Source organism: Hydra viridissima, unplaced genomic scaffold, assembly GCF_058129835.1.
Source record: "Hydra viridissima isolate aposymbiotic clone 2 unplaced genomic scaffold, HvirCarnegie_v1 scaffold_16, whole genome shotgun sequence".
In the NCBI taxonomy this organism is placed as follows: domain Eukaryota; kingdom Metazoa; phylum Cnidaria; class Hydrozoa; order Anthoathecata; family Hydridae; genus Hydra; species Hydra viridissima.
The window spans coordinates 5,556,027-5,582,644 of NW_028324315.1; the positions used below are offsets into that span (position 1 = coordinate 5,556,027).

Sequence of the window (26,618 nt, forward strand, 5' to 3'; positions counted from 1 at the left end):
ATGTTTTCTCTGCTTTTAAAAAGCGTTTAGCTCGATTTACTGCATCATTTTTAGAATCAGTGGAAGTAGGGCAACCCAATAGAAAAGGTCACATATGCGAGGGTCCAATTAGTATTGAAGATGCAACCTCAATTGAAACATGCATTTATGATGTGAGTCTTTCTGAAACTGAAGAGAACTCTACTGCCTATGTGGCAGGGTGGCTTGAGAAAAAATGTGAAGGTGAACTAGTTTATCCAGATGATAAACCTAAACTAACAAATAAAGCTAAAGACATTATTGAGGAAGTTTCAAGGGGATATTTGACAGTCCCACATGAGTGTACCTATCAGCTAGTTAAAATTGGTTTATGCTTTGTAAAAGAAAAAAAACACAGAGCATGTTGTAGAAAAAGACTTATAAACATTCTTTCTGTAATGGACACATACTATGATTTAGGTTTATCTTCAAAAAGCCTTTTCCGGCGTTTGGAAAATGTTCTCCCGCATGGAATGCAGAATTTGGATAAAAACCAAACGAAAAATGCATGTCTTTATCAGACAATAACTAAGAAGGCACGCCTAGCTGAATAATGTCATTATGATATATATATAATATTTTGTTGTTTCTTTTTTTAAGAAGTTTATTATATTAAATTCATGTTGTTTTTTTTAAAGTTTTCACTTTGTAAAAAAGTCTCTAGAGGATATAATGCTTACGTTTTTTCATAGAGGAATTTTTTTATATTGATCTTTTATGCTTTTTTAAATAAGTTTTTAATTTGTTATTAATTTTTTATTAACAATAACGCAAAATTATTTTAATAATATTTCAGTAATTTGATTTTATAAAACGTTATTTCGCCCAAATTCAGTTAAATAAGCGTTTAGTAAGAAATATTGAATGGCCTTCGCTAGCGGAGTCAGGAAATCGACTTTGCGCATCCTTCCGTATAGTAGTCCTTGATATATATATATATATTTATATATATGTATATATATTTTTATTTTTCTTATCAACTTGCGTATGTATGTATGTATGCATGTATGTATGTATGTATGTATGTATGTATGTATGTATGTATGTATGTATGTATGTATGTATGTATGTATGTATGTATGTATGTATGTATGTATGTATGTATGTATGTATGTATGTATGTATGTATGTATGTATGTATGTATGTATGTATGTATGTATGTATGTATGTATGTATGTATGTATGTATGTATGTATGTATGTATGTATGTATGTATGTATGTATGTGTATCAAACTTTGGATACAAATTGAAAAGTAATGAAACATAATAAATATAAAATATTTATTCAAAAGATATTTTTATTTAAAAACCTTTCAATTAATTTTCTATTTTAAACAACAAAGGAAAGGATCTAAGACCTTTCTTCCAAGATAGAACAACAACCTTTCGATAAAGACTTTCCATTTTAACTCAACCACTTTTACTCTAATGTCATCAATATTTGGTTTAAAGAAAATTTGAAAGGTTTTATACTGAATAGTTCGTGTATATAAATCATTTTGTAAATCAAGTCTAAATATTCTACATTTAAAAAACCCAGATGATATTTTCTCATCAACAAAACAAAATTGATTTTCTTCTATGTAAAAATATGAATTATTCAGCTTCACTGAAATTTTTAGTTTTCGAGATTTTGTATTTAACAAAGATTGTATACATTGATATTGCTTGGTTATTTGAACAACAAGACTCTTAAAGTTTTTTACTGCTTTCTTTAATGTCTGCATATAATTTTGAAAGGGAAAACAAGGTATGTCATTTAGTGAACAATCAAAGTTAACAACATCATCACAAATATAAAGTAAACAGTGAACATTATAAATACAGAATAAATTTGTATATGAATGTTTCGAACTGATAACAAAATAATTAATTAGTTCTCTAGCAAAAGCAAGATAATGGTTCCTAAATTCACTACCTTCATTTAAAGAATCTCCATTGTAACATTCAATGTTAGAAATTGATTATAAATATCTTTGCTATTAATATCCTTTAAAACTAAGGGACCAGTGTATAAAAAAAACTGTCTGAACTCTGTTGCTTTCCAATGATCTAACTGTAAATTCAGCTGGCATACCACGTAAGCTTAAGAGATTAATAGATTAAATTTTTTTATTTGGACGTTTGAAAGTCTACAATGTTTTGGACCTGACTTTAAAAAAGAAAGCATGGGTCTTACTATGCCAAGACCATGTGCATATAATCCAAAACCATGTGCATATAATCTAAACCATGTGCATATAATCCAAAATGAAATCAGAAACACAAGATATTTTAAGTTGAGCTAAAGGTGTAAGAGATCTCTGATGATCAGTGTACAAAAAGGTATTAAACTCCTCAGTTAATCTTGAAGTTGATGGGTTGTTACCAAGGAAAACCACTCAATGTTCCTCGTAAAATCTTTTAATTTGACGTCGTTCACAGGAGTAATATCCTGTATGACCTTGTATACATTTAAGAAAAGAGCGAGAAGGTGCATCACATATGAATGCTTTAAGTGTAACATCAATTTTTTTATAATTATAGTATAAACCTTTACTACTTAACAATAAAGGTTCTTTGAGAAAATCATTGAGAAAATCATTTAAGCAGTTTGGTTTCCCATCTCTACAGAAAAGTAGTGAAAATTTAGTTCTCTATTAGACCAAGTATTGGCCATAATCAAAGATTAGATGATTTAAAAAGAAATAGCCCATTAAAATTAATAGTATAGATAACTCAATACATTTAGAATTATTTTTTTAAGTTCAAAAAATAATTTATGCCATAAGCATTTGTAAAATACGCTTCAGTTCCATCGCATTTTCTACCTACTGTAACAGTTTTAGAGGATTTTAAAAGGTTTCTTGCATCTTTTGGTAACTCTGAATGACCATGTTTTTTAAGAATATTCAAATTCTCGTTTAATTGATTTTGAGAAATTTTGCTTTTAGAAGACCACATTGCCAAATCTTCGGATAATTTTTGTTGTCTGTAGTGGTGCTGCATCAAAACATTCAAAATTCAAATAATTACAACTCAAAGACTTTTAACACAAACTCACCAATTTGGCTGAGCCCACATTGTCTTCAAACTCTGCCACCAAAAATTACGTCGACACGCATGCGTCAGGCGGAACTACTGTTGGCACTTCCGACTTGGATTTGAATTCTCACAAACTGATCAATGTGCTTGACCCTTCAAACTTGCAAGATGCTGCAACGAAAAGCTATGCAGACTTATTATTGCAAAAATCAAGTTTGACAATTCTTGTTCCAGGGTCAGGATTCACCAGTTTGGGATTAAAGTCTCAAATAGTGGCAGCATCGACTTCTCCAGTTTTTGCTTACTCTGGCGGTTCTGGAGTTTTAAGAAGATTATGGCTGGCTATTTACGGAACCGGAACAAACGTGCCTGGAAACATTTTTCTTCGAATTCATACAGACGGGGAGATAAACGTGGGTAATTATGCAGAAGTCACAGACGGAATTGGCGTGGACGCCGTCGGTCTCGCTTGCGACTTGCTTTTTTCTCCTTTAGGCGGTCCTTTTTACGCCAACTCTTTGCAAGGGTGTAACGTTTTCAGCACCACATCCATTGGAGGGTATTTCACACTCGACATGCCTTTTAAAACAGACATCACCATTCAATTGGTCAACAAAAATACTTCAGCCATCACGTACTGGATTTAACCCTTCATCTCCACACTTTCCTCCATTCCACCATCCATACCTCTTTACAAGCTTTACGGGACGATGTTTAGGTATTTAAGCACCACTTACGGAAACGAATATATTTTGTTAAACACCCCAGGAAAGGGTAATGGCGTGTTTCTGAAATACATCAGAATGCACATCATTGGCGCTTCTGGAAACTGGTGGGAACCTAGAGTGAGATTGTACGATGGAAGTACAGTTCCTCCTGGAAATGGATACGTCATTACTCCGCGGACAATCTACAGCACAAACAATTACACCACTTTCCCTGGGTATGACGCTAATAGCAAATGCATTTTCTCTTCGTCCGGATTAGAAGATTTTTACTTGTCTTTATGGAACGGATCAAACGTCAATGCTTTCAACAACAAATCGACGGGACTATTGTATCAATCCACCTCCTCCATCGGATCCACCACCACCATTTCCTTTTGTAGAAATTTCGGAGAAGCAGACTCCATGCCTTGCGTTGCATCTGGAAGAAGACTTGTTATCACTCTCAACTCTGGCGACGCGCAAGTCGGACAATCTGGAAGCTTTTACGTTTTGCTTGGACAAGCATATTATTACGCCTAAATCTAAACCTTTTTAAATTTAATTTTTTGAAAAAAATTTTTTTTTCTTGCCATATTAAAAATGAGAATATTGCGAAATGACGACGGAAGTATTAAAGATTCCATTCCATTTTTAAGAAGCAAAGGAGTTGGAGGGCGAGAGATTGAAATTTACAAATCCATTCTCATACAACGAAAAGAAGACCAAGAAAGAAAAAAACAACGCGAAAAACGTCTTGCACATTTTTAATTGCATCTTATCAATTAAAAATTTTTTTGTCTCGGGAATTTTTTGAAATTTTTTTTTTTTTGAATTTTTTTTTCAAATTTTTTTTTTCAAATTTTTTTTTGGTTTTTTATACGAAAAATGAAAATGAGCCAGAACTCCCACTCTCTAGTAGTGACGCTTCATTCGATTTTCAGTTTCCGTAATGATACCTATATAAAACCTTTTGCTAGAAAATGATTTTGAAAATATATATTGGTCGAGGTAAAAATTTATATGAAAAATTTCACATCTTTAATGGACATAAAACTTATTCATGCCGAACGTCTTTTTAAGACGTCTTTTTTAGGCGTTTAGTCATCTTTAGTCGTCTTTAAGATAACTAAAAGACGTTTTAAGACAACTTTAAGACGACTAAAAGACGTCTTTTTGTTTGCTGGAATTATTTGAAAAATAAAGACGCGTTTTCAAGACGCGCAATTTTTCATGATGATGCAGTCTTTTAGAAGACGTCTTGGAGAAGTCATTCGACAAGACTGTTTAAAGATTTGAATAAGACGGTCTTAAGACGTCTCATGTTTGCTGGGATAAATTCAAACATTTGAAAATCTAAAGAATCCTCGTATAGACATTGAATCACGCTGGGATTCTACTTTTTTGATGATAGATGATTTCCACCGAACTTTTAACTTCTAAAGAAACAAATTTAAACACATTTCCTATTGCTTCAGTGCTTTGTAACAACTTATTAATCCTTATAAGTTCTTGATGAGTAAAAATTATGTCAAAATATGTCGGCAGAAAATATTTCTGACATAAAATTATGTCAAAATATATGGACAGAAAATATATTTCGGACAAATTTTATGTCAACAGAAATTAAGTCAGACATAAAATTACATCAAAAATGTGGACAGAAAAATATATCGGACAAAGAATGACGTGAGCATGTTAATTGTAATTCACATAAACAGGTTTTATCATTTTGCAATGTTACAGATTTGTCGATTACAAGATAATTGTAAAGTGAAGCGAAGAGCTTCAATTCCGACTTTCATTTCAACTTCTTTTTTTCTCTTATGTTTATTTTGATTGCTATGGAAATGGGAAGTATTAGTTGATTAAATTTACACGAGTTTTGAAATCAGTCAGCATTAATGATTGGGATTATAATAAGTGTATCTATTAAAGTAATATCTATTAAAAATAAACCCTTAAAAATCTTTACCTAAAAATATGTACAGACGATATTTTTTCATTTTTGAGTTATTAATACCATCATATTGCTTTTCATGAGATCCACATTTTTCTCTAATAGATCAGAAGACAGCTAATAAATTGACATTTCTAAAGATCAAAAGAGTATGCTGAAAAATTTGAAATCCTTCAGGTTTTGAAATTTCAAATGGATTTTTTCACGAAATGCAAAAAAAAGTGCGTTGTTTAGTTTTTTACAACGCTGTTTGATGAATATCTTAATTAATTATTTAAATTTATTTAAATTTATTTAAATTTATTTAAATTTATTTAAATTTATTTAAATTCATTTAAATTTATTTAAATTTATTTAAATTCATTTAAATTTATTTAAATTTATTTAAATTTATTTAAATTTATTTAAATTTATTTAAATTCATTTAAATTTATTTAAATTTATTTAAATTTATTTAAATTTATTTAAAAATTAAAATTAATTAATATCTTAGCTAAATATTTCAAATTTAAAATTTACTACACAGCTGTTATGATTCAACAAGAAATGTATCAGTGTTTTAAGTGTTTAAAAGATCATATGATCACAGATGATGTGAAGAAGTTTCATTCGATTAATTTTATACACGTCGGTTATTCGCCCATAATCGACAGATTATTGGTTAATGCATCGGTTTTTTCCAAAATTTTCCTATAAAACAAAAAAAAGACTTTTGATTTTGACCAAGGGGCGAACGAAAATGCTTGGAGGGAAAAACTTCTTGCTCCTCTTCCTTAAATTACTGACATCATTTATGGATTAACACTAGCTTCAATAAGAACACTGGAGGCTTTTTATCTTTTTTAATTTTTTAGGCTTTTTTTTTATTATTATCTTTATGAAATGCAAACAATAAAAGAGAAAACTGATATTATTTGTGATATAATTTTAAAATAAACGAGAATTGTACTTGGTAAGATATACATAAATTTATTCAAAAATATTAGTGATAACAAATTGAGATTTTGAGGAACTTAAAAGAAGTCGTTCCTTCATGAATAATTAAAAAAGTGGTGTTTTTAATTAATTCATGAGCTAAGAATTTTTATAGCAAAAGTATTGCTTTGAATAGTTGTCTTTTCTACAAACTCATTACAAATCTTAGCCCTTTAAAGAATATCTAGGTGACAATTGATTATGGACTAGTGACTTAATCTCTTCTGGGTTATTGTATTTCTTAAATATATTTTCATTCTTTTTAGCATAGAAAATGATCATTCTGTAGTACATGTTGTTATTGGAACTGTCATAAATAAGTGCATGATCTTTATTCGCTCTGTTAGATGAATTATGCTATTTTTATGACATTTCAAAACATTTAAAACGTCCATGTAAGAGGCTACTTTAAAATGTTTGGCTCCATGAAACATGTCCCTATGCAATTTAAGTTGATTTATATTTAGATCAACTTTATAAAAGTCACAAATTGTTTTTGGAGAGACTTCTAAATTAATCAGAAAAGACTCTGCATTCAATAACAAAAAATTAGAACAAATTCAATGACTTTTTTGTAGACTTTATTGTGACGCTCTTTTACAGTGAAAACGGCTCTGTTAATTCACAGAAAAATCTAGTTGGTGACTTTCTTTTCCTTGGTTCTTAAGGTTCATCTAAACCAAAAAAGTTTTCATTCTTTTTTTATTTCCTTCCCACATGAAAGAATTAAATTTTTCTTTCATGTTGTAAATGGTGGTTTTCAATATATCAACAATATCAGTGCATGTTTTTAAATGTTGACTTTTTTTCTGGAAAACAGTATTAGCTCCTTCGAAATGTTTTAGAAGTATTACAAACACTCAATTTTTAAAAATAACTCCATATGTGAGTGTTTTTTTCAGTATGAGTGTTTTTGTTTTTTTCAGTATGAGTAATAGACTTTTGCTGAATGATCAATCATTCTTTTTTCTCTTCTTAGTTGACTTACTTATGTAGCTTACTTTTTCTTTTAAACTCAAATTTTTTGCAGTGGAAATGATTGAGTTAACCACGTTTACTTAAGCATTTCTTCTTTGAAAATTTCTTTGGAAACTTCTTCAATTTCTAAAGGGTGCAATCTAGACAAAATCTGCCAGAATCGTAATAACTTTGACTTATTCTTTTGTTAAACACCTCCTGTGTTAATTGTTTACCATATGGGAATTATGTAAACCGACACCTTATAAACAGTGTGTTCATCTCTACTAATAAGGAGCAGTTTTTGTTATGAAGTGGAATCTACTAATAAAATTTGTTTAAATTTAGCTTTATAAAATAGCTTGCATCACATAGCTGAGATTTCTTTAAAAGTTGGTAATTGGTAGTACTCTCTCTTCATCACTTTGTCTCTTGGATCCAGACAGTTATAATAGTCAACTTGTTTTTTCCACTACAACTAAAGAATTTACCCTTTCTGTTGGTTATTTGACTGGTTATCTATACAATTTCTTTCATTTTATCCAAGCATTATCTTTATTTTATCTCTCAGGATAATACAAATTTTTTTTAAGGATGAATAATAGATTTCAAGTCAGCCTTTAATTCCTTGTGATGTTCAGTTCAAATCAACACTAATCAATTAAACAATTTTGGATATATTTGTATTTCTACTTAGCATGCTTTAAAAGTTAAGTAAAATTGTACAATTTGTATAACTCCAATGTTTTCTTTCATTATTTTAACTTCTTTAAGTTCTCATCATAAGTTTCCTTCAACGCGTAGTACTTTGTTCTAAACAGATTTTGTTTCTTCTTTTATCATTTTCACTGTATTTAACAGTTTGATAGCTTGCAATTCTTGATTTTAACACATTAAACTTCACATTTTATAGTTTTTTTAGAAACATGTTTGTATTTTCCAGAACTGAAACAGTGTTTCCACCATAGACACATAGGTGATGCTGGTATAAGTGAGGTCATTGACATACTAGTTGATCATAGCCCTTTTTGGACATAGTATCAACTTCTGCTTCTATGTCAGTTTTTCTTTTCAGAACTGTTGTTATTTTGAAACGTTATCAAAGCTTTTTCTTTTTTAAATTTGTATCAACCAAAATTACAGCTTCAATTAGATATTCTGCAGTGTAAACTTCATGTATATTTTTTGTTTTGCAGTAGTTCAACCAGCGATTTCTCTTGTTACACTTGTGGCATGACTAAAAAAAGGATAATTTTTTTGGTTCATGTGTTTTGCTGCACTTCTTGCACATCTTTAGCTATCTATAAATTTTACCCCTCATTTTTTTTTCCAGTTTAACTGATTTGAATCTGATTAGCAATATTTTACCTGCCAAAATGAAGATTCTCTAGCACATTTTGACTTGATTCCATCAATTATTTTGTGTAACAAGAAACCATCTCAGAAGTTTTCAAGTTCATATGATGGAGCCAAACTCTCAAATCAGTTACATAGAAGGTCTAAAATTAAATTATATCTTGTTTTTGTAAAAAGCACCTTTTTGGAAACAAATTTTTTTTAGGAGAGCAATATTCTTCAAATGGTTTGAGTCATTCTTGTAAACTGTATCCTCACCAAACTCACCTTCATCATCATCTTTTTTTTTTTTGTTTTAAGTCCAGGTGTTATATCCTTTATAAACAAATAATGTAGAGTTTTTTTTCCTCTGAACCAATTTTCATATATATCTTTTAGAAACAACTGTACCCAAATACTTTTATTGAAATGTTTTCAGTTTCTGTACCATACTATGATTTAATGTTTTATTACAGATTAAAGACTTCAGACAAAGAGTTTATACACCAGCAAAATCTCACACCTAAATGTTTCACAATTCAAATCGCATGAGGAAATATTACAAAATATATATATAGACATATATATATATATATATATATATATATATATATATATATATATATATATATATATATATATATATATATATATATATATATATTTATATATACATTATTTACATACCATCATAATTCAAAGAACTTGTTGGGTCAGTACCAGTGTGATGACCATCTTGAGAGTCAATTATACTTTGTTTGTTAACTGTTTTACCTAAAGTGTTCCCCATTGAACCTAGTGTGTCAAAAGAAAATTATATAAAACATCATATTACTTTTAACATAAATAAGAGCACAGAAATTACAGCAACGGAAGCATTTAAAAAATCTAGTAAAAAGGAATCAATTATGTAAAAAGTAAGTAATTATGTAACTTTCACATTTTTAAGTTCAAATTTTGCTTTAAATGAGTAATTACATAAGAGGTAAAGATTTTTATTCCTGAATTTTTTATTAAGCAACAGTTAAAAACATTAAATAATCAGTAAAAATAAAATCATAATAGAGGCCTTCTAGTCATCAAAAAGTAACTTGTGTAGATTGATAATATGGACTAAGTTCCACAAAAAATAATGACCACATTCCACAAAAGCTTTAAATGAACATACATAAAATTAAGCTTTATCATACTGATTGGTTTTCATTTCAAACACAAATAAAATGTCAGCAGTGCCCACAACAACAGGGATTCTAACTGATGACAGTCATTCTTGATAAAATTATAATATATGTGACAAGTTAAGTTTTTAACAAGGTTTAAAACTATGCAGTTTTTGTTTTAACCAGGTTTTCATTATGTAACTAAAGATTTAAGATTTTATTTATAACAAGCAACAATTTCTTACAGTAACAAAGCAAATAAGAACAAAACCATCGGACAAGATAGAAATGGTAGTTCACAATCCAAAGTTGATGTTTTTATTGTAATCAGAGTTTACTCTAAGGAGAGTTATCACCACAATTAAGATTAATATTATTACAATTAATAAACTTCAAAAAGTTACTTTAAAAAGTTATTGCTTCTTAAAAAATTCCCAATAAATATTAATTTGCTCACTAACTAATATGAAAAGAATATTTCACAATAATTATAAAATGTCTTGGTCTGTAGAGCTGTGCATTTTTAACATAAAATATTATTCCATAGAGCAAGAATTAAACCCTGCAACCAATAAAAAGATAAAAAACAAAGTTTGTTGTAAAGGTGGAGTGTTTTCAATAAAAAATACAGGCCAGAAAGTAAATTAATAATATTTTAATATACTATTAATTCTTGCTATCATTAAGAAAAAGATAAATTAAACTTTTATAATTTATGCTTTATTAAAATGATATCATGTATTATTATTTTTAGTTTGAAAAACGGATCTTTGAAATTGAGATGAAAGTAAGAAAATTTGTATCTCTTACTATAAATTATACAAATAACTTATAAACCAGACTGTGTAGTTTAAATGTATATAATGTAACACTTTAAATTTATTCATTATTAAAAATATATAGATTGCAAAAATACCTCATTAAAGATACCTATAATATAACAAAAGTATTTAAATTTATAATACAACAAAAATATTCAAATTTAATTCAAATGGAGGCAAAAATTAATCAAAGTTAACCAAAATAAAATGAAACTGAAAGTTAAAATAAGACAAGTACAGTTTGGTGCACTGATTCAATTTTCTATGAAATTTCTGGTAAAGATTTCAAAAAGCTACTTTTTTAAAGGTTATTTACCTATAAGAAGCAAACTTTTTATTGATACTGATGTAAACATAGAAGACAACTATAAAAATATGAAGGCTTGAAAAAATGTAAAAAATAATAAAACTTAAGTTATAAAAATAAAAGATTTTTCTTTTTCATCACATTTTGTTATGTGAAGTTTTAAAATTTATTTAATAAATCTAATTAACATATTTATGTTAATCCCTTGAGTATTTATAAATGTGAAGCCACAAATATGAGGGAGCATGGAGAAGAATATAACAGTGTATAAAGTTTATATAGCGTTAAAGTTTATACACTATCTGTTATATTCTTCTCTATGCTTCTCCACGTTATTTCATAACAACTTACGACAGAAATAGTTGCCAATATTTTTGATTGTTTATTTTACTCAAAGAAAATTGTGTAGTAAAGCCGAATCTGAAACCGAAAGTAAAACCTTTTCAACCAATAGGGTTAAATACAAAAAATTATATTGTTTACGATCTAATTTTTTTTTCTTTTTCAGAGTGTCATTAGGATGCAGGAGCATCTTACAAACTTAGTAAATGATTTTGAGTGGGCGTGGGGTGGTGGTGGCGAACACTGGAAGCAACTTAACCTCCTATCTAGTAATTTACATCAATTTTTTTTTTTTAAATTGACCTTTTTTGTCCTTATCATAAAGTATAAACTCTGACACATTTTTCAAAATGCATATGGCTTAACTTTATTTAAAAATAGCCATGTAATAAACAGTTAAATCTTTGCCAGTATTTGCTACACCCACTTGCTTGTAGTCGCCACGGTTGATGATTGCTCTTTAAATTTTTAATAAATAGATATGCAACACTGTTTTTTTTTTAAGATTAATTAAAGAAAAAACTAAAGAATTTAATTCAATAATTATGATATATTTTGAAACTAAATCATTAAATAGAAGTCGCTGTCGTATAGAAATATAATTTTTATTTTTTGATTAATGATATTATGCTTATTTATTTTAAAAATTTCATTATTAATGAAATTATACTTATTTATTTTAAAAATTTTTCTGTCCTTTTCATACCTTTTTGTACCCTATGCATGACTGTTCCAAAATAAAACAGCATTTGAAAGATGCGGTTTGCACTTATTCAAGGCAGATAAGCCAGACTATTCCTAACTCAATTTATATAAAGTTCATTCTGCTGATGCGAGAGTTTTCGAAGGAGCACTTCAAAATGGATTTGTGGAGACAGCAACCTAGGTTGATCGTACAATGCAAAAGGATGCTTGGACTCAAACTGACACTAGTAACTTTTTGGATGATATAGGTATTGGTCTAAATTTTAATGAATACTCAGGTGCTGGACTCAGCATATACCTGTAAGTAATAAATTTATTAGTATACATAGATTATATAAATCAAAAATATTTAAATGTAAGAATGGGTTAGTATGCTAGGTTTGGTACTTAATTTGTTATAATATTTTTAATCACTGAATTTCTAATTTTCATTATTATTTTATTCTAACTTTCATTATTATTAAATTTCATCAAGTAAATATAATGAGCCACTATCTGATACAGCAGTTGTTAGAACACCTAAACCAAAGAGAACTGGTATAAATCCTAACATGCTTCACTATAAGTGCTTTCGTTTGCCAATAAAACTAACAGGTTAGAATTGTGAATGACCTTATTTTCATTTCATTATTTTTATATTTTATATGGTCAAAAAATTAACTTTTAAACCCACTAACCTACCAAATAGGTATATACTCCAATATTAACCTATATTGTGTTACCTATAATTGGGAAAGCGTAACAGTGTCGAAAATTAACTGATCGAAAAAATGATTAATATCGAAAAATAACTGACCGAAACCCATTTTAATGATTAAGATCGAAAATTTGATTTTCAGATTAATATCGAAAAGTTTTTATATCGAAATTCACAAATGCGGAACAATATCGAAAACAATAAAAACGGAATAAGATCGAAAACTCATTTTAATGATTAACATCGAAAATATGATTTTCTGATCACACTTTTTCATTTTTTTTTTTTTTAAAAAAAAACAAAAAAAAAACTAGTACTAAGAGAAAATCTTAAGAAACTTTTAATACTAAGTCACATTTCAATAAGAAACTAACTTTTCACCTAAATATCGCATCAACTTTACACGAAGTTAGCGTATCTACAATGGAGTCCCTTTTCGATATTGCTCTTTTTTTCACAATTTCGATCTAATTCCGTTTTTTAAATTTTCGATACTATTGCTTTTTTTCAACTTCGATATTATTCCGGTAAGTCCATTTTCGATATTATTCTCTTTTGAGCTATTTCGAGATTATTTGGCTGTTCGGATTTTCGATACTATTCCATTTTTAACAACTTCGATGTATTCTCTTTTTCGATATTATTCCGAAAAGTCCCTTTTCAATATTATTCCTTTTTTCACAATTTCGAGATTATTCTGTTTTTCGGATTTTCGATACAATTCTTTTTTTACAATTTGGATGTTATTCTCAAATTCGATGTTATTCCAGAAAGTCCCTTTTCGAGATTAATCAGTTTGACTGTTTTCGATACAGTTACTGCTAGCCCAAATAACCATATCATTATGACCACTGCTGTAGAGTGCAGCTCTTGCGCGACAGCTCGAATTTTTTCTAAGAAAATTATAGGTTTTTTTTTGTTTTCAATATTGTTCCGCATTTGTGAATTTCGATATAAAAACTTTTCGATATTAATCTGAAAATCAAACTTTCGATCTTAATCATTAAAATGGGTTTCGGTCAGTTATTTTTCGATATTAATCATTTTTTCGATCAGTTAATTTTCGATACTGTTACGCTTTCCCGGTTATTTGCATGCTGGATCAAATGCATAATCAGAAGAAACGGCTTAAAGAAGCCAAAGAAGAAAGTAAAAATAAAAGCTTGGCTGCAGCAGCAGCTAAGAAAAGTAAAGTAGTGGTGGCAAAGAGGAAACAAATGTCAACAGCAAAACCTAAGAATAAGCGTAAAAAAAAAACCAGTTGTGCAATAAAATTCTGATTCTGGTGAGAACATCATAAAAGCAAACTAAAGTCTAACTACCTATCTGTTCTTTTAAAACGCAACATAAAAGTATCTAAAGCTTTAAGCCAGCCGAAGCCTAGCAATTCAATTGGGCTATTATCACAAACTGTGTTAATTAAAGTTATCTTTAATTTTTTTAGTAATACAGCCTTATCAAGCAAATGCAACGAACTTTGAGCTGCTGAAATTGATTGAGCCAGAATCGAAACCAAATTTTTAGTTGTAAAGCAGTCGAATGTATGGATTTTTTTTTTTAATGATATCATTCCTTTGTTTGCCTTTATAAATTTTAAATACATTCAAGTGAAAAAACGACTTCCAGAATATATATTTAAAAAAAAAAAAACATGTGGAATAACACTGGAAGAAGCTAAAAAATCTTTTCTCTATACAGTCAAACTTCGAGATCGATATTTGTTAAAAAAAATGAGTGAGAAAACAACTTTTGTATGAGACTAGGTCGAAGATATTGGCGAACACTTGGTGTTTTACCTTATTCTGAAAAATATTTACATTATTCCTTAGGTCATGTGATGTTTAAGTGATGTCAAGGTGTTCAACATTATTAATGCGTTCTGAATTCTTCAATACATGAGATAGCGGCTGAGGAGCTAGATCAATGCTGCTCTAGTTAATTCAGCTGAATAATACGCTTATGATACTTAGCAATCAAACGAGGTTTTTTTCTGATCATAACGAGCATTCGGCAACTAAAATTGCTCTTTGGTATTGGAAATAAATATAAAAAACAGAGAACCACTTTCGTTAGTAAAAGAATCCTATCCAATAATTTAATGGTGCTTATTTTACTAAAGATAATCCTACCAAGACTCAGAGAAGTCTAGGAAACGGGGAAAAAAGCAATTTGTATATACTTTCGAAGCGAAAAATCCATCGATGTGTATATACTTTCGAAGCGAAGAATCATATGATCGAGAGCAACTGCAATTGCCTTAAATTGACGTAGACCATGGGCGTAACCGCAATAGGTACGGAGTTAAACATTTCCATCCCACTCCTCATGTATGTCTTTTCCGCCCCGCCTCTTTCCCAACCACTTTAACTAGCAATTATAACAGCTTAATTCATCATTACATGTGTTTTTCTAAGCAAAAAAAAGACCTGTAAAAAATGTTCCCCCCTCCCCCCCCCCCCACTTTCAAAATAGTGATTACGCCGTTGACGTAGATTACCAATCCGAGAAGCATGTGAGAAAATGGAAAACTTAATAAAAGATAAAATTGATATTGTGATAATAAGACGTGTTGTTTCTTTGATACGAATGAATTACTTAGTTTCTATAAAAACATGTTTTGAGCTAACAAATTTAAATTCATTGTCTATAGTTAGCATCGGACAATAGCTGGTCAATTTTCTTTTAAGGATTCTTTTCAATAAGAAACAGATTTTTTAAAAATTTTTTGTATTTTCAAAGATTTTGCGAACTTCAAAAATTTTTAAATTTTTCTCGTATATGTACGGAACCAATCGTAAAAAGGTGCTGTTTTTTAACTTTTATTTTACTTCAAATTACAAGACATTTGATGAGTCTAACAAAAAAATATATATATTGAGAAATGAAATGAGAATCATGGGGTAATTTTATTCACTTTTTGCCGATACACTTTTTAAAACATGGACTGATAATTCAGAATTTCACTTCTTGGCTAATAGTTTAGCTAAGTCTTGGAAAGATACTTTATTCTGGTTCTGATTTTCGGATGGTTTCGACTCGAAAAATAAATCGTTCTTTGAGTTTCGGTCCGAAATGCAGAACTTGCAGCCAAATATGGCGAGTTTCATCTCCATCTTGTTCATTATCTATCCATAGTCTCATAGTAATAAGTGGTGCCATAGTGTCAGTTTTGTTGTAAACATTACATTTAGGTATCTTCAGGTTTCAAGGTACATCTTCTGTCAGTGATTACGCTAACAAAGCCACTAAACAGTCTTTCTGAAGCTGCAAAAGTCACTTGATTTCCATATTTTCTACTTGCTGCATTAGCTAGAAGTGGGAACTGATCTTGATGGCCTTTCTACCTTAAGATGATGTCTACAATTTGCAATAATGGTGGACTCGCAAGTGCAAAAATTGATTTTTTTCTATAGGTGGTTTTGTGAAAATGGTGAAATTGTGAAATTGGTAAAAATGTCTAATACAACTTCCTTTAATACTGATTTGAATGTTGTTTGACATCTTCTTCAACGATTTATCTACAAATGAATCCCCTTTATCTGTGAATCAATATTTTTACTTTCATAAGTATCATATTTACTTTGTCATTCCATTTTAACGTAAATTATGTACTCACTATAATAATCATTGTATACGAATTAAATTATTTTTAGAATCTGTCAGATAATCTGATAAAAGATATTTACAATTTGTAATCGAACATTCGTGTTTCACCAAATATATCTGATTATAATCTGTTGTACGTGTCATCAGATAACCATAATCATCTAATGAAACATGCAACAGATTATCTGATGCAACACAAATGAATAATGTTTGATCAATTCAGGTATGAAACAGAAATGTATATATCATTTCTCTCTCTCTCTCTCTCTCTCTATATATATATATATATATATATATATATATATATATATATATATATAAATATATATATATTTATATATATTTATATATATATATATATTTATATATATAAATTTATATATATAAATAGTAGTTAAGACATGTCATTAATGTCTCAATTACTGTAATTTGTCAAAAATTTGGAATATGTTGACACTATTGTAAGCCATTACATAATAAATTCTTTAGAAGTGTTAGTTTCTGTATTTTTATATTTTTAATGGGACTGTTATTATTTTATAGGTTTTTTTGTTTTTATTGTTTTTCAAAAAAAACTTAATTTTTTTGTCTATAATTAGATATTAATTCCAATTTTTTATTTAATAAACAATCTTAGATTTGATTGTGTCAATATTTTCTTTCAGGCATAGTATACATCTTTTGGAAATATCATTATATGCAGGTGCTGTTTTAAGAATAGACCAGTTCAATATAAAATCATTAATTTCTTAATCTTTCAATTCCTGTATGTATTTTGATAGCATAGTGTGTTTTAAATACTTTTGTTTTTAAAAGAATTGTGGGGTGTTCTTTTGTTTTTTATTTATGCTATATTTTTTTAAACAGCAGTTCTTATCAGAAAATATTAAGTTAAGTTAAACTTTATAATGGCAACATCTAATGATGATTTCAAGTTGTGTTCAGATAGAACAAAACGAAGTAGAATTAATTCAAAGGTTTCAATAATACTTACAGAGCTATGTATGAAAAATGAGAATTGTGCTAGTATTTCCATGTTAGATAGAACTGTGGATGATATAAGTTTTAGTAAATCAAGAAAAAAATTTGATCAGAATGCAAATGTTCATGAAAAGCAAAATGAATCTATAACTATTTTTGATAGGTTAAATTCTCAAAGCGAGTTTTCAGAAAAGTTTTCTGATAGTATTGATAATAAATCTGATGTTGATTTTGATTAAAGTAGGGACGATTCGAAAACTGATGAAATTGATGAAAATAAAAAAAGTGATGATGTCAACGATAATTATAACTGCAATGACTGTACACTAAAAAATAAGTTGCGAGATTGGGCAATAACTTACAGTGTATCACACTCAGCTTTAAAAAGTTTATTGCACATATTGAGTCCATTACACTCCAATCTTTCTAATGACTCAAGAACTCTTTTAAGCACTCAGCGAACTGTAGATATTAAGTATATTGCTGGTGGAGAATATTATTACTTTGGGGTGCAGTATTGGTTGCTTAATATTTTAAAATTAAATCAGCCTGATTCTATGGTTGACCTTTTGCATATTCATATTAATATTGATGGTATACCACTGTTTAATAGCAATTCAGTTTCACTTTGGCCAATTCTTGGTTCACTGAAAGAGTGTCCATTAAGTGGACCTTTTCCCATTGCAATTTACAGTAGTACGAAAAAACCTACACCTCTTGATGAATATCTGAATGATTTTGTTTCAGAAATGAAGAGTTTAAAGCAACATGGTTTTCTATTTAATGGTAAAACTTACATAGTGAAGATTGATGCTGTAATATGTGATGCACCAGCAAGGGCTTTTATTAAATGTGATGCACCAGCAAGGGCTTTTATTAAATGTATTAGGCCTCACTCTGCTTATAACTCATGTGAGAGATGCATGCAGCGTGGCAAATGGTGTAACAAAGTAACTCTGCCCAATTTAGAAGCACCACCAATTACAGACCTAACCTTTACTGAGCGTCATTATTCTGACCATCATGTAGGTTCTTCATCATTGGAGCAGTTAGGTTGTGGTATGGTTACAGAATTTCCTTTGGAATATATGCATCTTGTGTGTTTAGGTGTGATGCGCAGGCTTTTATTTCAATGGATTCATGGACCACGTGGGGATTGTAAGCTATCTCAGTTACAATTATCTATGATATCTAACAACTCAGCAATTATACGTAAACACATCCCCAGAGAGTTTTCAAGAAAACCACGATCTCTTTTAGAATATAAAAAATGGAAAGCTACTGAATTAAGACAATTTTTATTGTACACTGGGCCTGTTGTCTTAAAAACTATTTTAAAAGACACAATATATTCAAACTTCCTTGATTTGTCTGTTGCCATACGGATATTGCTGAGCCCAAATTTATTGTCAAAAAATATTGCCTATGCTGAACAACTCTTAAAATACTTTGTGTTTTCATTTTCTAAGTTGTATGGTGAAAATCAACTTGTGTATAATATTCACTCTTTAATACATTTGCCCAGTGATGCTAAACATTATGGTGTTCTTGATAATGTATCTGCGTTTCAATATGAAAGTTACCTTGGGAGATTAAAAAAATTAGTTCATAAGCCTCAAAATCCAACTGGTCAAATAGTACGCCGAATTATTGAAGGGCACTGCAACATCAATGACAACACTTTCAATAAGAAAGAGCCAATGTTGAAGAGAATTCATTTAGATGGTCCTATACCTGTTGATTATCGTTCTTATTTTCAGTTCAAACAATACCATGGACCTAGGTATTTTATCTCCACATCCATTGGAGACAATTGCTTTCAGATTGAAAGTAAGTTAGGAATTGTAAAGAATATTTTGCACAATTCTACCTTTGCTGAACCCAATAATGCTTTAGTTGTGTTTGAAGAATTTGAAGATGCTGAACTATTTTTTTCAGATCCAGTTAGTTCAATTTCACTTTCAATATATTTTGTGACCAAGCTGGAATTAGACAAACTTTTCCTGTTGCTAGTTTGCTGACAAAGTATCTTCTACTTCCATTTAAACAAGGATTTGTGGCTTTACCACAGTTGCATTTATCTTAACTTTTAAAATATTTTTTTCAAGTCAATTTAAAATTTCTATAGTTTAAAAAAGAAAATAGTTTATTACTTATACAACTTTAATATTACACTTTCTTTTGGTAATGCTTTGAGTGATTTTTTTTGTTTAGAATTTGTGAATGTACAAGTTCTTACTCCATAGATAAATAAATGTTAAAAAAATTTTACTTTGATAAGTTTAGTTGCAATATTAATTTGTAATATTTTTATTTGATTGAAAATATTTAAAGAATGGTGAGTATTATGACTACATGACTATTAATATTGATTACTAAATTTCAGCTGATGCAGTTTTGATTTTACTATACTCAGTGCTCGAAGTGGGAAAAAAAAGGTAGCGGGATGGTTTTTAATATTTTCTAATCACCATCCCACCTATCCTAAAATTATAGATTTCGTATTTTGTGTAGATTAAATAAAGGAATTATAAATCCCTAGAGTATCCCTATAGTAAAAAACCTATATTAAAAAAACAACTTGAGGTCCGTTATATTCTTAAGAGACTGTCACCGTAAAATATTGAGTTGAGTTTCACATCAAACGTCATTAAGCAATCAAAAAACAATGATATATTTAAACATTTTATTTTTAAACAAGTCTTATTTTTTTGTATTTACCAATTTTTAAATAATTGAAAAAAAATACCATCACATTGAGGAAAGGATTAGCAAGTTTCAATACTCGAAAAATCTGTCACTTCTTTATTTATTTCAGTGTCATTTTCCAAATTACTTTTAGAACTATCACTGCTTAACTTTCTTTTCCTTCCGCTTGCTAGCCATTTACCCATATTTAAAATAAGTAAATTTTTTTTAAATCATAACATTTAATGTTGAGTAAATCTACTGTGTACTATATTTTATTTCACCAAAAAAAACTCTAATGATACTTTATCGAAAAAAAAAAACCAATGTCGCTTTTTGTTGCTTGGTAACTTTTTATTTAAAATACAAAAGAAAAGACACAATGTTTTATAATTATCGATTTAGTTTTTGAAATTTCTACCGCAAATTTTTAAATAACAGCTGAGACTTTAGTTCATTTAAATTCTTTAAAATTGTTTTTACAAGTTTATTTATAGGAGGAAAATAAAATAAAATTTCCATTAATTTATTATGTACCGGGATGGCATCCCACCCCAAAATATGCATAAAAAAAAGAGGTGGGATGGTCTTCAAAATTTAAAAAGGTAACGGGATGGCATCCCGCCCCATCCCGCCTCACTTCGAGCACTGACTATACTAAAATGTATGCAATTGTTGAATATGTTGAGACTAAAGAGATTGATTTTTTGCCAATGAAGTGGATGGTTAATGGAAATAAACAGAATGTTAAAAGTTTAATTAAAGATAAAACTGCATTAAGTTTTTACTATCCACCAGTAAAAGCAGCAAGTAAAGTGTCAAATGCCAAAAAAATATGCAGTAACCCAGAAGAACACTGGCTTTTATACAAAGTGCGAATTCTTGGAACTGCAAGTTAGTACTATTGTTGTTTTTAGAGATCCTTCTATGAAGGATCTGGCTTTCTCTCTTAATAAGATTTTTAGAGCTCCTTAAGGGACTCTGATTTAGTCATTAATAAAATGGTTTTGCAATGGTAGAAAGGAGAGCACTCTTTTCTCCCATTTCTAAAACATTTAGAGCACTCATGTTTGCAAAGAAAAAATAATTGTTTAGAGCATAACACTTAGCTATTGATGTGTAAAATTTTTCACAGACATTGCATGTAATCAATGAAATGTACACAAAATATAATTTGTTCTAGACACTCTTAAAAGCGCAAATGAAAAAACAAAACAGGCTGAAGACACATCTAATGTTGACTATGACACAGATGATTATAATAACTGTAGAAATTTGGAAACACAAAAAATTAGGTTAGAGAATTCCAGTATAATATGTTTCACTCATGTTCAGAGTTAAAATAAATGTAAATATATATTAATTTTTTAAATTTAATTTTAACTGTAGAAAAATTGTTTTCTGATTTACAGATCATTTTAGAATTTTTCATTCAAATTATTTTTAGCTTGCTGTCTATTGTTTCAATAATAAAATCAATTAATAAAATTTTTTAGTTTAATTTATAATATTTAAAAATAATAATTGTCACTTTTGCTTAGAAAAAGAAAACATTCTTTTGAAATGAAAATGATGTTGCTGATGATGAAATTGAAGACTTTTATCAAGAAAACAGATTGATTACGTAAAAAAATTAAATCTATAAAGTTCTAAATTGTTTATCTAAGATCATGAGATACCAAAAAATTATAAATAAATAAAATAGTATTAATAGAATGGTTTTTGTTATTTTTATCACTTCAAATTTTCAGATATGAAGGTTTTTTAATAGATGGCAGGTGTGGTTCTTGGTTCTTTAATAGATGGATTGCCGTAGTAATAGTTTTAAATGTGAATATAGTTGGTAAATCTAGTACATTTATACCTATTTTGTTATCTTGTTGTTTCAGAAATACAAGCATCTCTATGGTTACAAAACCAACACCACCTCAACACTTAAGGGCAATACAATCAAGCTCACACTCATCTTTGTCTCAAAATGTGCCTGTATTAAAACACCTACCACAATCCAGTACCTCTGATCACCACTCTAATGTAATACAACCTGATATGTTACCCAGTCATTCAAAAAATATAATGGAAACATCAGCTCAGGTGTTAAATTCAATAAACTCAAGTAAGCTTGTTTTTTAAAGTTGCTGAGTTCCATGATTATTAATTTAAAAAAAAAAAATTGAAGTAATTCAAATTATTGAAATAGTGAGATTATAACTTAGATTTTGAAATTGAGTTTTTGACTGTATTGTATAGCAAATTGTAGAGTATAAAACCAAATTTTTAAATATGATTTAGCTGTTCTTATGCAGAAGTTATTAACAACTCTTGAAGAAATAAAAGAAACTCAAAAGACTCATTTTGTAATGTTACAATCTATTATGCGAAAATTAAATACACCTCAGTTGGAAAATGATAATGAGTTGCCAAATGACATTCACTTTCCCCTTTCTAATATCAAAGATATTAATGATTTGGAGGAGCATCTAAAAGATCAATCAATAAAGAGAACACTGGTGAGTATTTTATTTTCCATGTCTAACAATATTATTTTTCATAACTTCATGGTTTATTTTATGTTTTATGAAATAAATAAGTAATGTGTAAACTAAATGTTTTATAATTACAACCTAACCCATGGCCTGGGCATGGTGTTAAACTGATCCTATATTGGCCCAGGTGAGGTTCTTTAGCTGTGGTAAGGTACTTAGTTAATTTAGCTGTGGTAAGGTATCAAAGTTTTCCATCTCCTAGGAGATGGAAAGCTTTGAGGTTAAACCCCCAATTTTAATGAGGAGTTTGTAAATCTAGGCTGAAGGGCCACTGTAGTTATGGGGGCCACTCCTTTTTTATTAACAGTCTCTCAACTCTTAATTTTGACACACAAGCCTTGTCACAAAATTGCTGCATGGAGAAATAAAATGAGTGTGGTTCTTCCTGAGGTGGAGAGTGGTGGGATTGAACCACAAACCTTGTATTTACAAGGTGGATGCTCTACCACTACTTCATCTATACTTAAAAGCCTAATCATATGTGTTACCTCAAAGTCTTCGAAAAATGTTACATTAGCAAATGTAATTGGCTGTAAAAGAGTACATACATAATTCAATCATTTACTAATTTAATTCAACTTGATACTTTTTTCAGACTTGTATTGTATCCAATATTGGTGGAAGCTCACTAAATGATGCCATTAAAAGAATGATGAAATTCATTCTCTCTAATAACCTTGGAAGACTGTGTAATCTTTCTGGGCAATCTGGAAAAGTTTGTTTTTCCAAACTGGAAATATTTGAAGTTGTCTGTGGTATGTTATTCTATTCATATAATAATCTTGAGACGTGCAATTTAAAAAATGTTTTTTCTGTTTTTTTTTGTCTTGTGAAATTTTTTTAATAAAGTTTGTGTATTAATACACAAACTTTATTAAAAAAATTTCATACCAGCAACTGCGGTATGGAAATTTTCAGCACTTAATCTAAACGGTCAAATCAAAACGTGTGTGTGCGTGTGTGTGCGTGTGTGTGTGTATATATATATATATATATATATATATATATATATATATATATATATATATATATATATGTAATTCTTCTTTTGTGCGTTTAGGTGCAGTTAAAAGAAATGCATTAACGACTAATGCAACCCAAAAGGAGATCGAAGGCGAATTGCGCAGGTGGTTCGCTAACGCCCGAGACCGGGGCGAAGACAGCCGAAAAAAAAAAGTATCTGTAACATCTTCAGATTCTTTATTATCAGAAATATAGTTAGAATTCAATATATATATTCGACTATTAATTAAAGTATAAAGTATGCGAGGTTTACTAAGTTTCAAATACATTTGAGGATTGCCATGCGGTGATACTCATGCGTGTGGTCATACAGGTCGTAGATTGGTCCCAAGATGCACAAGTTAAGCTTAACAAACGGTCTCTGTGGGTCACATCCCAAGCAGTTCCCATGCGGGCCCCTTCCAAAAATAATGCCTTGCGGTTCCCGTGCGGGCCCCCTGGACAAAACATTGTGGGTCCCGACTGGGATTCCCGTGCGGGACCCATACTTTAACTAACGTGGGACCCGTGCGGGTCCCGACTTGTTTGGCTGGTTGGGTAAGTCCTGCTAGCCTATTTCAAGAACAGCCTTATTGTTTGCCTGAGTAAATTCAAATGAAAATGAACGAGCAACTTTTGTTGATAAACCATGATGCAATTTGGATGATGTAACTAAATATTCGGCTAATTAAAAATTTTTCGATGTAAAGACTTTGACTCAAAATGAAAAACACTCTTTAGCTTTACTGCATAATCATATTAAGTGGACTTTGGTATTAGGTTGAAACTAGCGGCTGCATGCAATGACGTTTCTCAGCTGATTACAGCTTTGAAGGCAGTCAACACAACCACACCACTTGCTACTACTATATTTCGTTTGTGAATTCTCTTTCTATTTATTTAATATACTTACCAATTAAATAGTATCAAACATATATTTACTTTGGTTAAAGCCAATTGAAAAACGCAAAACGGATTTAAGTTTGATATTTAAAATGAATTTATAAAGAACTTCTGCGACGTATTCATTTAAAGTAGTGTTCATATGTAAGCAATTAATTGATTGACAGAATTAACTTATACAGTTCCAACTTTTGAATAGTTAGATGCCTAGTGTACTAATAAAAACTGAATATTCTAACGCCTTTTATTTTTTATATAATAATTTTCAGTTTAAAATTCATATCGATTCATGTTTTTTTAGAATTTTTTGATTTTTACTTTAAATTGCATTGTTCATCTGTGTACCGTGTTCAACTGATTTATAAGGACAAACTTATAATAATTTTACAAAACATAAAAAGTTATTATTTTTAAAATTACTTATTCATGTCACAATGTCTATACATCAAGTTCTGGGTAACTTTACATCAATCAAAATTACATTTTAAAATTATTAGTTGATTTGGGTATTCTGGTTTAATTAATGACCTCTCAGCACAAACCTTATCTCCTGCCAAAAAATCGCTCTGCTTATACACTTGTTATTGGAGTTCGGAGAATTTTTCTAACAACCTTACTTAAAGTAGAAATTTTCACTCTTTATTTGCCTACCAAGTCAATGGACATTTATCACTTCATATTCTTGTAAGTGCTAATCTCCCATAAGTGGATAGTAATTTGATATTTTATCAAGAACTTCATGATATTTGTGAAAACGGTTTACATGTTGCACCTGGCCGGAAAATTTTTAAAAAACGTAATCATAGAAAAAACTGTTTCTTAGTTAATTCTAATCGTTGAAGCATTTACAAATAACTTTACTAAGTAATAAACATCTTACTAAATAAATACAGTTCAGTAAATAAAAAGTACTTTACTTATCAAAAAGCGGTATCTTCAGTGGAAAATGAAAATCTGGTTTAAAATAGAAACATTTTCTTCTATTTCTCTTAAGTATGGTACCTTATACAAGAATCAGAAAGCAAAAAACTATAAAAATCATTAAAGGTGGGCTCAATTTTCATTTAAATAATGTCTAGTCATTTTAACTTAATAAAGCATAATTCTTTATTTAGGCTATTGTATGTTAAAAGTAAACAGCATATTTTGGTTACATGCAAAGCATTGGCTATATAATTATGTTTAAAAGAAAATCAAATATTTCTTTTTGAGAAGTTCGTTAATATATAATATTTCATGAGCGTCAACAGTTTTTTTTTTAACGGGGTTGGTTTGGGAAAATTATCCGTTGATCTCTTAACTAAAACGTTCGTTAAGTGATTAACTAAATATGCGTTGTTGTTAACATGTTTTATTGTAATTGTCAATGACAAAGCAGTGATAAATGTTTAACGCAGAAGGTTTGTGTGATTTACAAACATACTTCATTTATTTGGACCATAACAGTCCAAAAAAGTTTTAGAAAGATTCTATTTACTGCACAATTAATTAGAATATAAAAGTAATTAATTACATATGAAGTTGGACAATATAAAAATTCAGACAATAAAAAATCATTATGCAACATAGACATGTGTTACAAAATTAGTTTTGTATATATGTGTAAATTCATTTCTATTTCTTTCTTTATGTTGTTGTAACATTCATGATGTGCCAATTAAGTACAAAAAAGTATTTAGTCTGTTTTCAGTTCGCAAGTATTTCAATATTGAGATTTGGAGATTTAGCAACTACATATTTCTCTCCTTATTTAACTGTTTCTTTATTTATTAATTGTTGTTACAAAAGCTCTTTTGAATTTTAACAAGTATACTTTACTAAAACGCTTATAAAACATATGAAGCTATAAACATACATGCTACATGAAACATGTAACATGAAAAAA

The 26,618-nt window shown here is 29.2% G+C and overlaps 2 protein-coding genes, 1 long non-coding RNA gene and 1 pseudogene across 5 annotated transcripts in view; all 4 read left to right on the forward strand.

Moving 5' to 3' along the window:
- LOC149877691 (NACHT, LRR and PYD domains-containing protein 9-like) overlaps positions 1–4,515 on the forward strand; it is a 29,349-nt gene extending 24,834 nt beyond the window's left edge. The window contains exon 5 of the mRNA XM_090074353.1: positions 2,954–4,515. Coding sequence (XP_089930479.1) covers positions 2,954–2,997 — 44 coding nt within the window. The 3' untranslated portion in view covers positions 2,998–4,515. The remainder of the gene's footprint in view (positions 1–2,953) is intronic.
- Positions 4,516–12,245: 7,730 nt separating this feature from the next.
- Positions 12,246–15,622, forward strand: LOC149877693 (uncharacterized). The gene is made up of 3 exons (XR_016448063.1): positions 12,246–12,904; positions 14,452–14,548; positions 14,837–15,622. It is a non-coding gene; the product is annotated as an uncharacterized LOC149877693 (long non-coding RNA).
- Positions 15,623–17,245: 1,623 nt separating this feature from the next.
- On the forward strand, positions 17,246–19,680 carry LOC149877694 (uncharacterized; annotated as a pseudogene).
- A 1,264-nt stretch (positions 19,681–20,944) lies between these two features.
- LOC149877695 (uncharacterized) lies at positions 20,945–24,061 on the forward strand. 3 transcript variants are annotated; one of them, XM_090074303.1, is made up of 6 exons: positions 20,945–21,176; positions 21,466–21,577; positions 22,172–22,398; positions 22,575–22,792; positions 23,424–23,583; positions 23,889–24,061. In XM_090074303.1, exons 1-6 carry the CDS (start codon positions 20,945–20,947, stop codon positions 24,044–24,046), a joined length of 1,107 nt encoding a protein of 368 aa, XP_089930429.1. In that variant the 3' UTR covers positions 24,047–24,061. The 3 variants fall into 3 exon arrangements, with proteins under 3 accessions (XP_089930429.1, XP_089930431.1, XP_089930432.1); XM_090074305.1 differs by lacking the exon at positions 23,424–23,583 and having other exon boundaries at positions 23,889–24,040; XM_090074306.1 differs by lacking the exons at positions 20,945–21,176; positions 21,466–21,577 and adding an exon at positions 21,828–21,906.
- The last annotated feature ends 2,557 nt before the right edge of the window (positions 24,062–26,618 follow it).